The sequence below is a fragment of the Lemur catta genome, chromosome 19 (genome assembly GCF_020740605.2).
Source record: "Lemur catta isolate mLemCat1 chromosome 19, mLemCat1.pri, whole genome shotgun sequence".
Classification (NCBI taxonomy): domain Eukaryota; kingdom Metazoa; phylum Chordata; class Mammalia; order Primates; family Lemuridae; genus Lemur; species Lemur catta.
The window spans coordinates 4288263-4300692 of NC_059146.1; the positions used below are offsets into that span (position 1 = coordinate 4288263).

Genomic DNA, 12430 nt, shown 5'->3' on the forward strand with positions numbered 1-12430 from the left:
CCTGGCCTGAGTGTACAGCTGGCCCCAGGCGATGCCATTGACCTTGGCCCCGACTGCCTGCTCCGTGGCCCCGTGGGAGCTATTGCAGCTGAAGCCAGAGCCCACGGTGTTCAAGTTCAGGTGCAGCACACCTCAACAGGGATCTGGCTTGCCTCAGTGCTGCCCGGAGGGGCAGGGAACACAGCCAAGAGTTCTGCCGTCTCCTTGTCCGTGCATCCCCCGCCCTGCTGTGGTCACCTTCTCCTGTCACGCTGGCTTCCCCGGGTTGTCCCTCCTGGCTTCCAGGCTTCACTGCGGACCGTTTTTCTAGGGCTCAGGCAGACGTGGAGCTTAGTCAGGGGTTTGCCTGGGGACCTCGTCAGAGAGGATTATAGTGATGGGGCCCCGGTGGCCTCAGGGCAGGGCTCTAGGGACAGGAGTGGGGGAAAGTGACAGACCTCAGGGTCACAGTGCTGCGGGAGCCAGGGTCGGGCGGGAGGTTACCTGGACGAAGCCAGGGTAGGTGACAGCCGATTTCAACCAGAGAATGACAATAAAGTGAGTGGCCACTGGGCAGTGCAGAGACACCTCCTGCAAAGCCAAATCTGAGGACCTCCACCTCTCAAAGCCTCAGAGGCAGAGTGTGGCCCTCACATACTCAGATGCCACCAGAGCCAAAGAACGAACAGTAGACAAAGTCAGAGAGGTGAGTCACTCCGGTGAGACTGCGTACACCAGTCCTGATAGAAAGTTCAGTTGACTTTCGACAGATTACAATTTTAAATAGAAAGGAGGCAATTTCCATTGGAAGAGACGTAAATCCTCATTTTTCATTGGCAAGTCTTAAGTTCTTCCTGCCATGGGGTGGGCGGGGCCCGGGAAGAACATCCGTTAGAGATGAAAGGAAGAAATGGCATTTGCTCTGCAAGTCTGTGCCTTGTGAGCAGTTTTACAGCCCTGCTGTGACTCACTGGGGTGGCAGGAGGGACCCTGCCGTGGGCCGAGATTACAGACTCGAGGGCACTGGGAGAGGCCCAGGACGGGCAGACAGCAGGCTTGAGCATGGCTGGCAACTAACTTTGCGACTGGAAGGGAATTCTTTCCTTCTCTTTAAATGTGGCCCTTCGGCCAGATCCGTGACTCCAAGGCAGGTGTTGCAAACGGCAGATACACAGGGGGGCCGGGCACACGAGGTAAATAGGTGAAGGGACTGGATGGGAGCCTGGTCCCTTTGCCCCGTATCAACAGGGCAGCCGCTGCCCAGCTCCTGCAGGAGAGAAAGTCTGCTGTCCGGATATCAGAGCACATTGACGGCGGGCTTCCTACTGTTCGGAAAACAGATGATCTCATCTGAAGCTCACAGTAACCCTGCATGGGTGGTGCTGTTTTTCAGATGGGGAAAATAACTCGCGTTACCCCCAGTCCTAGGCACAGCGGGGTTAAGTAAGTTGACGGAGGTGACTCTAGTAGAAAGTGGCAGCGCTGGGATCTGCCCCAGGCCGGATGGCTGCAGCACAGGCTTAACACCAGCATCACAGTGCTGATTTTTCACGGCTAGTCAGAAATTGAGATTAAAAATTTAAATCTTGCAATTAACAAATTCCAAATTAAAAAAGAAATGCTCTGCGAGCTAAAGAAAAACAAAGCGTGGGCCAGATAGGGCCTCTGGGCTGCCAGCTTGTGTTTGGCATTCCAAGAGAGTGAGTTACGAGGTATCCTTGTGGTTTTTCCCCCTCTTGTTCATACCAGAGTTTAAACTTGCGGATTTTCCTCCAGTGGAGTCAGGTTGGGCACCTAGACGCTTTTTCAGATAATGCTTCCATTGCTCAAAATATTTTCAGAATTCCTCTTTTGGAATTGCCTTCAGAAAGATTTACAAATCAGTTATATTATTTTGTAGCCCTATCTCGACTTTTTTGGGGGAAAACTAGCATTTCCCTGCATGATTCCAATCATCTTCACCAGATGTGGCTCTGAGTCACTTTTAGTTATTTTCAGAAATCAGACCCATTCCGAATGCATGGCTATCTACTGCCCGGGGAATCTTTCAAAAGAATGAGTTCCAAAATCATTAAAATCCATTTGTAGCCTTTAAGATAACATTTAAAGGGGCACACCAATTCATCACTTCATGTGCTTATTGGTTCAAAAACCAGCCACTAATAAGGCTTCCTCTCATTAATTTCACCTAGGTTGGATGTTCTGAGCAGAGCTATGATATTGTCTCTTGTAAATTCTGCCATATGAAATCTATCTATCTATCTATCTATCTATCTATCTATCTATCTATCTATTTAAATTATTTAAATGGAAAAAAGTCTAATGAAGAATGTAAAATATGGCCCGTTGAACAGACGTCTGATCTCAGCTCACGGGCCGCCTTACTGGGAGTGGGTGGGTGAGGCTGGGTCTACCCCACAGCCTCTGGTATGTACTCAGTGTCCATCCTAGATTAGAGCTGGTGGAATTGGCAGTTTGTTTTCTGTCTTTATTGCATCAATGATAGAATCAATTCATTTTCTCTCTTTTTGTTTTTTAAACACATTCTCTTCTGGCCCCAGGCAGACATTAGTGCATTTACTACTGCTCTTTCTTGCTCAATAGCTTTCTGGACTTGGATTTCATGACCTGAAATTTCCTTTTAACTGCAAGGACTGATGTAACAATGTCAACTTTTAATTTTACCATGTAAGGATGTTTAAAAAAAATACTGTCTGTAATGGCCACTGTTTGATAAAAGAAAGGAGATTTTAACTTTAAAAAAAGTAAGAAAAGACACAATCCCAGAAGAAAGGACAATGGAATAATGTTATCTTTTCAAAAAACACTCTACATAATCCCATCCGTTAGGATGGCTACCATTTGAAAACTAGAAAATAACGAGTGTTGGTGAGGATGTGGTGAAACCAGCACTCTTGTGCACCGTTCGCGAGAATGCAGAATGGTACAGCTGCCCTGCAGTATGGTGGTTCCTCAAAAAATTAAAATAGAATTATCACATGATCCAGCCATTCTGCTTCTAGGTATATTCCCAAAAGACTCGAAAGCAGGGACTTGAACAGCTATTTGTACACGCGCGTTCATAGCGGCGTTGTTCACGGTAGCTGACAGGTGGAAGCAGCCCAAGCGTACACGGACCGATGAACAGACAAGCAGAACATGGTCTGTCCACACAATGGAATATTACTCAGCCTTAAAAAGGAAAGGAGCTCTGACATATGCTACAACATGGACAAACTTGGAGAACATTAGACTAAGTGAAATAAGCAGTCACAAAGTGACAAATACTGCGTGATTCCATTTGTATGTGGTACCTAGAATGGTCAAGTTCACAGAGACAAGAAGTAGCACGGTGGTTGGCAGGGGCCGGGGAGGGAAGAACGGGGAGCTGTTTGCAGGATGAAAGATGGTGGAGATCCACTGCACAGCAGTGTCAATATGCTTAACACGACTGAACTGCACACTTAAAAATGGTTAGGATGGAAGTTTTTATGTTACGTGTATTTCACAATTAAAAATAAAAAAATAAAATGAAGCCATCATTTTCCTTTTTAAAAGAAAATATATAACGCTGAGTGTATTTCTTGCCTCTCTCACCTCAGCAGGTTGGTAAAACCTTCCTCAGAAAGGGCGTTGATCCTCTTGTCTGTTTGGGAACCACTGGGCCAGGAGGGTTGGTGCCAGGTTCTAGGCTAGAAACAGGAGAAGTGAAGCATCCCCGCTTCCACCAGCAAGGGAGTTTACCTGCGTCAGGCCGCTCTGTGGGGGCAGTCTTGGTGTGTCCCCCAGGTGGTAGAAGCCTGCCCGTCCCTGTCTTCCTCAACTTATGCAACGATTTGGAAGTCCAGGCACTGACCAGTTGAACGGATGCATGCCAAGTTCCGGAGCCGACCCCCTGCTGCTGCTGTCCCCTACCTTTGACGGGGGACCTTCAGGGGGTGAGGACAAGCTGTTGAATGCTAGCTGCACAGAAGTGTTCCAGTCTCTCCTACAACCAGTAGGATCACACTGGTGAATACCAGCTCAATACCAGTCTGTCCTTTAGGTTCCTAATAAAATTCTTCCTGAAAATTTCTAAACCCTGCTGCACTGAACTTAAGGGACCAGGAGATTTGTCTGTACCTGGAGCAAGTTAGCTCGGAGAAGCAAAGTGGCCCAGTCAGGGTTAGGGCTTTGGAGAGGGAAGGAGGGACACAGAGCATTCAGCCTAGCTGGAAAATCAGGGCAGAGCCAGGTGCGCTGCGGTGAGGACGTGGGCAGAGAGGGAAAGTTGGAAGAAGTAAGTGGGAAAACACCTCTCCCTTCCCTCTTTCCAAGGGCGCGTGCGCAACCCTCGCATAAATACTTAACCTTGCACACTTTATAAGTAAGGGCAGTTAAGAGTTTCCTCTTCCTCCCACCACTCTGCCGGAGCGCACACCAAATCACAAACCCCAGGAATCCTTACCGTCTCCTTTCAAAAATACAATTACAGATGCATTTCTTTTCACCAAAGCATATAAAAGTTGGTTCAAAGCGGTCGTCTTCCTTCCAGTAGTGAAAATTGTCAGAAAGCCAGTACTTGGTAGCTCCCTCTTGCTTGAAATTTTAAGAAAATGTTTTAAGTGAAAAAAAAAAAGTTAGATTGAAACTCGGGAATAGTAAACATACTTCTAATTTTTTCAGTCTTTTGGAACATGGGGATGCTTCCAAAGAAATCGCCTAAAGTCATGAGTAGAGGAGATGGAATGCATTGTTCTTCTGTCGTTTCTGAAATCAACTAGCCTGGGACCTCACGCCCATCAGTAATATGTGTGTCCTTCCAATATAGTGTGTTAAAAAGCGCTGTTTCTATTTGGCTTATCTGGAGTCAAAATTTATTTGTTCAATCAACAAATGTTGGCGGAACACCTGTTGGTGTACCAGGCACTGTCCCCCGCCCAGGTGTGCTGTAGTGATCCAGACAAAGAAGATTTTTGCCTTTATTGGGAAGACAGACAACACACAAGCAAATGCTTCCATAAACAATGATTTGATGGGAAGTCTCTGGGAGGATAGAACTTCTTGAAAAGGGCAGCCTCCTTGTGCCCGCGGAGTTCTACAGTTTCATGGTTGCCGCTTCGGGACTTGCTGAGATTTGGGGATTCTCATTTGTTCTTGTAAAATAAGCAATGAGGCAGAGGTTCCAAGCTAGCTGTGTTTCAGTGGAGAATGACAAAAGGTGATCTATGCCTTCACTTCTGGGTCAGGGTTCACAATTTTTTAAAGAAAACATTTCGTTTCTTAAAAATGGTAATCTTATTCACATACAAGTGAGTGTGCATTTGCATTCCTTCCGGTGTGTTGAATTTTGCTTACGTATTGCAGTTTATAACATTACGTACTCAAAGATAAAATTTCCACATGCTTTCATCTGTAGAGTTAGACTGTTCTAAGTGGTTAGGCCTTCATAACTAAATGTAAATAGAATCTGGTTCATGAATGTGCAAATTGATTTTTCCTCTACTGACCCACGTAGAGCCGTAGCCCATTACATTTGGGTAGTTTTGAATGCAATTTAACATTTATTATTTAGATATGTAGTCTAAACAACACATTGGCGTTTCTTCTGCATAAATCCATAAATTATTTTAAAATATGGACAGAGGTGTAGCATGCACACTCCCCACCTCTCTAGGCTCTCAGTCCTACTCCCTCTCCTCTGCCCCATTTTTCCAAAACATGCAGTTGGTCTCCTGGACATCACGTTTGTGCTTCTGGTGTAGGAAGTTTCTCTTGGTGAGCCCTTCCCACTAGATTCTCTGCCCTCTCCCTCACACCCCACGCTCGTCCTGCGGCTTGCACAGCATTTTGCACATTAGAGACGTTCGGTTGAATTGAGTGGTAAATACAAGAGCATTCCCATGGACGAGTGCATACAATTTAGCAAGCCAAAGTAGTGCTTGTGGTATTTTTCAATGTGCTTATGGTATTTTAAATGGAATTAACTGAAAGTAATTCCTTCCAGGTTGCTGAGTCAGCCAAAGTAAAAGCGGCTGCATTTTGAAGCCTTCAAGTCCAGGGTAGGTGGAGAGGTATGCGTGTGAGCGGCCTGGCTGCTGCGGGTGGAATGGGCACCATGGAAGTTTCTCCTTTGAAACTCTCCAAGCTTGTACATAATCTGCTCTCCCTACGAGTAACTCTTTGCTTCTGTACAAGGAAACACTTTTGCAGTATTTTGTTTTGTCCTGTTTTATTTTGTTTTTCCTTGGCAACTACCCGCAGGACTTGACGTTCTGGGTCCCCACCCCACCCCCCATTTGGGTGTGAGTGAATTTCCATTTTGACTGTTTTGGAAATCATTGCCTAGGTTTTGACAGAAGCACTTTTGTAGGCACGGGTGGTATGTGCTTAATGCTTCATGCAGAACATACCGTCTGATCCCTTCTCTGCCGCAGCAAATATAGCTCAGAAATATTTGCTTTCTCCCCCACTTGCTGGAGCTGCAGAACCTCTCTGTACATTGCATGAAAGATTTTTCAGTTCATTTTATTTGAATATTGAAATAGAATTGCTGGAGAAAATACAGCTCACCCAATGGAAGCTGAATTTCAGATAAACAATGAAAAATACTTTAATATAAAGAGGTCCCAAATATTGCATGGGACATACTTACATACTTAAGAAAGTATTTGTTGCTTATCTGAAATGCAAACTCAACTGGGCATCCTGTATTTTTACTGGCTAAATCTGGCAGCCCTAATGAACCTCACAGTTTCAGCCAGCAGTGCTGGGTGGTATTCTCCTTCCGTGGTGGGAGACTTTTGACAGAGCGTGCTGGGTTGAGGCTGTCTTTAGCAGGAACAGTTTCAGAGCAAGTACACTCCAGCTGCTTTTTTTTAAAAAAGGAACCTGAGGGACATTTTTGTTGTTATTGCTCTTGTGAATGCAGGGGAGCCCTCCTGCCTGGCACAAGGCGCACCCAGGTGAACCTGAGGGAAAGGCCCGTGTGGGAAAGGCGTGGTGTGGAATGGAAGTATGGGCACCCGAGGGAGTGCTGGAGGGAGGAGGGCATGGGAGCCCTGGTGTTTGAGGCTGGCTCTGCAGAGCCCATCTCAGACTGCGGGCGGAGGAAGACGCAGCTCGTACTGGGGGAAAAAGCACGAGGCTCAACCCAGCCGCAAAGTCCCCTCCACTGTCATGGTGCGGGGAGCAGTTAGGATGTCAGAGATGGCATTTGCTGCCACGGGCAGCTGCTTCTCTTGGAAAAGAGTGTGTCTGCAAGACGCCGTGACATTCTGGAAAGGATGTTTTCTAGCTCTGCTGCGTGGCGGGGCTTCCCTAACCAGTGAGCAGGGCCGCAGAAGGCAGACAGCCGGAGTGAAAGACGTAAGGATAAAGATTGTCCTCACTGATGGGAAGAAACAGAATTCTGCTTGGGAACAAGAACTAGCGGGGTGGCCTTAGCCACATAAATTTACTAATCTGTGCTTTCATTTCCTCATCTGCAGAATAGGTGAGTCTGAATGGTGGGCTTTTCCAGGTCTGATTTCATTATTTAACTGGAAACTGCTCCAAATTGGAATAATACTTCCCTGCTGTCAGTTCCGTTACCTACATTAGCGATAAGAACGGACAGAATGACAAATCTGAAAAAAAGAATAGGTGGGGGTAAGGATTTGTTATTCTCTGCATAATTCTCAACGTTATTTCTCATCTTCCAGCACCAGAAGCTCATTTCTCAGTTGCTGAGGGGCGTGTGGACGGCATTCAGGGAATGTGAGAAGCAGTAATGAATTGATGCTGAGGCAACAGAAAAATGTATCTATAGCAATTTTGCTATCTTTTACAGAAAACATCAACTCTTTTCTTGAAAGTTGGTTTTTAATTTACATTTCATTCTAGAAAACCATCCTTCTCTTTTAACATAACTTATTAAAAGTATTTAGTTGCTCTAAATTCTTTCAATTTTGCAGTTTCATGATCAACTTCCAAAAAGTTGTGCTAGTGTTAGTGCTGAATTCATCAAAATCTGTTAAGCATTTCCATGGAAGTGCTTCAATATGTACTAAAAGTGTCACTTGAATTCCTTTGATTATCAGGTTGGACGTTCTTGTCTTTGTCATGGTTTAGCTGTTCTTCACAGAGGGAGCCAACCCCATCAGATTGTTCTGGGTCTGCATTTGGGAATGAAAGGTAGAACCATCTTTCTCTAAGCGCAACAGGTTCTCCTCTGAATAGTCACCCCAGTCTCTGTCACTGAAGTGCTCTTGTGCTCTTAGGGAACTTGTTTCATTTGGAAGCTCTTGTAATAATGGTGCATGGTTCTTGGAACCGTCTTCAAAATATCCCCCTCCTCCTCGTTCACTCTGAAGAGCAGGTTCATCACCATAGGATTGGAACAATTGTGTTTGCCTTATAACCATTCTGGAATCTCAGTCCTCAAGTGGACATACAAACCCATCATCTGCATCAGTTTCCATCCCGTTGGAATTCGTGTCATCTCCTTCAGGATCTTGTTGTGAAGGTCTTACGTTTTCCCCTGTAGTGACCTCGAAAGGAATCTCTCTTTGGGCTGTGTCTACTCCTTGCACGAAAGGTCTTTTTGTACAGACGTCTGAGTCTCTTTCATAGCGGGTGTCCTTACCAGGATCTGAGCGAACGTCTGCAGAGTGCGGTGGCATCTGTGGCACGATGTTCACATTTGAAAATTCTAAGTCTTTAAGAGAGTAAAGCCATTTTGTTTCCTGGGATTGAGGCACTATGTCATAGTCATAAACATACATGCCCGGAATCGCATCCCCTATAGGACTGATCTCCAGTGATCTGGGCAAGGGTGATGGATCTTCAAATTTATTGATGTCAGAGGCATTTTCCAGATGAGTCTTGCACAAACCAGAGTCTGGACCAGAAACAGGAGGTTTTTCAAACTGATCTTCCTGATTCTCACATCTCCCTAGAATATTTTGGGAGGTGATATTGTCCCCAAGACTCGCTAGTGACATCACGTTGTCCCTGCTTGCCCCTGAGCTCTGGTCCTGCAGGGGCTCCCTGGCCTCACAGCTGTCCTCGCCGAGCGCCTGGCCTTCAGTCCCGTCCCTCGCACCCTCTGAACTCGCTGAACTCAGAGTGAACAAGGAGCCTTCGTCGTCGCTCTCCAGCTCGGGCCGAGTGTCGGAAGGAGCAGGTTTGTGCACTGGCTCCTGGTTAGCAGGAGTGACATCCAGGCCGCTGCCCCAGGTTGGAGGAAGGGCCAGTGGGTCGCTGTGCCCCGGGTCGCTGCGGGTGACCGCTCTGCAGGAGGCTGGAAGCTCTTCCTCCAGCCCTTGCTGCGCTGCGCCCCGCAAATCATGGGGAGCGCTCCCCGGTGTCTCCTTGGAAAACCCCATCGGCCAGCTGGCACTTCCCCGAGGTGACTGCTCGGTGTCCCCTCTCTCCTTGCTCTCTCCTGGCCTCTGTGCTTTTAGATGTGTTCGCATTCCCCAGCCAGCAGCTGCCACTGTCCTTGAGAGTGAGGGGTCGCAGTCGGCGTCCCTGGGGCCGGAGCCCAAGACATCTGGAGACGTGCCAGCCACCGGCGAGACACCCCCTGGAGGCTCCCCGAGAGGCTGTTCTCGGGCCACAGCGTCGTAGTCCAATTCCCCACGAAAATCATTCCTGTAGATGTGGCCCTGCGCCGCCGAAGCTGGTTCACGGTCCCCGGTGTGGGGACGTGGGCGGGGCAGCGAGCGGGCCGCGCCGTTCCCGTTCCCGGGAGGCGCGTTGTCACCCGCGCTTCCTGCCCGGGTGTCGCCCCCGCTGTGTCCCCAGCTGCCCGTCTCCGCGCCGCCCCCGCCCGGAGCCCCACCAGGAACGGCGGCCGCGTGCGGGCCTGGCGCTGCCGCCCGGAGCCGGCCCGGGTTCTCGTGGGGGCGCGGGGCGAGCCGGGGCGCCTGCGGCAGCGACCCTGGGCCCACAGTCCGTCCAGACAGGGCCGCGAGGAAGCCCCCAGGCAGAAAGCCGCGGGGAACGTGGCGACCACCGACAGGCAGATGGCCAGGGCGAGGCTCCCGGCAGCGTCCTCCTCCCGGTCCGCGGCGCGCACGTCCCGTCGGAGCCGCCCCGGGCGACAGGGATTCTTAGAAGCTCCTGTGAGTCCTGTCAGCCTCTATCTAGCCACGCCTTGACGTGCGCATCGCATAATGGTGAGTGGTTTTAAATTTCTATCTATCTAGTTATTAATTCATCCGTTCTTTCTCTTCTGATGCCACCTGCGAGCCTGCGGCTCCGGGCACATTGACACGTGGCTGTCAGGGCCGGTCTGCTGCTCGCAGGCCCGGGATTCTGGATGTTTCCTAGGCTTCCTGCCCGTCCGCTGCCCGGGCAGATCCAACGAGATGGAGTGGATGGCATTGTCGCTGAGGTTTAGTACTTCCAAAGTGCGCAAATACGCCTGCGGGCTTAAGGTTATTTTCGATATGAGATGGTTACTGAGGTCCAGATGTTTTATTTTCCATTCTTCCTTCGTGTGAGACTGTAAGAGAACTCTAAAGAAACTGAGACTTGCATCCACTGTGGCTGCTATCTGTGACATGTCCACAGGTATGTCATGCTTTCCGGTAAAAGAACAATTTGTCAGAAGATACTCCATTGGCACTCACAATTGAATAAAATACTGCTTTTTCTTGATGGATTTGTCATCGTTCCAGTAAAATAAAGACCTATAACGATGGCAATAACTCTAAAACAGAGGATTTTCATAATGCCTGGCAAAAGGAAAATGAATCGACTTATTCAAAATAACACATAATAACTAAAGGAAATAAGAAGCAGAAAATTTAATTTTCAATTTAAGATTTAGGAAAGTTATCTTGCCTTGATTGCCAATTTAAGTGAATGTTTGATTTCTTAGAAATCGGGGCATTAAAATGTAGCTACCAAAATGGTATAGCTATAGTATAAAATTAAAATTACGACACATTTTAAAGAAAGGACTCCCCTGATTTTTCAGAAAATATAAATTCACTTAGGCCTCACCTCTGCATTGGCTTGTCCAGTATCGTTGACACTGTAGTCTGCTTTGGAGTGAAACCTTACCAAGGCTGAAGACTTCTCTGCTTCTTTGCTCGTCGTTAGTACTGAACAAAGTCTATTATGCTTATCTATGACATTGTACTCAGCCATGTGGTTTATTACGTGAATGACATCGTTTACACTGAACTGTGAACCTCCCATAACTATGAGTAGAAAGTTCAACTCACAAAAGAGACTCTTGATTTTTTTTTTTTACGGCTAGAACTATAAGCTTTCTGGCTTCTTCGACTTTTCAAGTCATTTTGAAATCATGTAGATATATACAATGTACAATGTGTTATGAAAAGGATGTTCTGCCTCAGAACCATGAAGATGTACTAAGATATAGAAATATCAAGTCTCTTTTTCTCCAAAAATTCTTGGGAAGCAGCTGAAAGTTTTAAAAGTATATACAAATTACAGTGGCTGAATGTATTACAAAGATAAATTTAAAAGAAAAGTAAATGGGTAATGTTTGTGATTTGTTTTAATTACACTAAATTTCTTTTAAAAACCAGCATTGTACAAATAATCACATTATTCAATATATGTTTACCGCAAATTGTCCCTTCCTTTCTGTTCTAGTGACACCCATTGTAGTTTTCATCACTGCAGTCTGAAATGCTTGAATGGCCTAATTGCTCTTCCTGCCTCTGCCTCTTGACTTTCCTTCTTTTTGATTGATCCTAGGTGATTCCAAAGGATTATTTTCCCGTAATCCAATTTTCCTCATATCATTCCTTCATTCAAAATCTTCAATGGCTCCTTATTGCCTCTAGCTCAAATCTCTCAGGTTGGCCCACAAAGCCTTGTCTTATCTAGATAAAATTATGACCTAGTATGATGAGTGCATGTGGAGCAACTGCAAGATGAGGTTTGTGCAAAGAACCATATATGTATATCTCATGCTGAAATTAGCTTTTAGTTCATTCTTTATTCTGAGCTCAATGCCTTTTCCTCTTCTAAACCCAAATCCTACATATCCTTCTAGATTTACCTCAAATCCTATGGCCAGAGGCCCTTTTTCCTGCTTTAGCCTCTATTTTTGTTTTTATGTTTACAGAAATCTTTCAGTAAATATTTACCGAATGAATAAATGCATGTTACTACCATTCACTTTGATAGACTGTCAGGGCTGTCCTGCATTGCTATTGCTTTACTCTCTGTCTGTGTTGAACTCCCAGAAAGGTAACATGTTTCGTATTTTTAATAGTCTGCAGTGTGTCACTGGGCTATGCTGTTTGTGTGAATGAACACAGGAAGTGAATGAAATTCACAAATTAATTTTTAAACCTTTGTTTCATACAAGGTCAATTCTCCCGTATTTTGAAGGGCATCTAAATTCAGGTACACATGGCCATGAACTGCAAAGGTGCCCTAAGGCTTGGGGGAGTGATTTATTTTTATAGCATGCCTCTTATGCAGAAGTTGAATTAATTTG

At 46.4% G+C, this 12430-nt stretch overlaps 1 protein-coding gene across 1 annotated transcript; it reads right to left on the bottom strand.

Moving 5' to 3' along the window:
* Nucleotides 1-8372: 8372 nt before the first annotated feature.
* On the bottom strand, nucleotides 8373-10677 carry LRRC66 (leucine rich repeat containing 66). Its single transcript, XM_045532942.1, is given in 4 exon segments — nucleotides 8373-9814; nucleotides 9862-10082; nucleotides 10188-10563; nucleotides 10566-10677. Coding segments are annotated over 4 exon segments (2151 nt in total).
* Between the last annotated feature and the right edge of the window lie 1753 nt (nucleotides 10678-12430).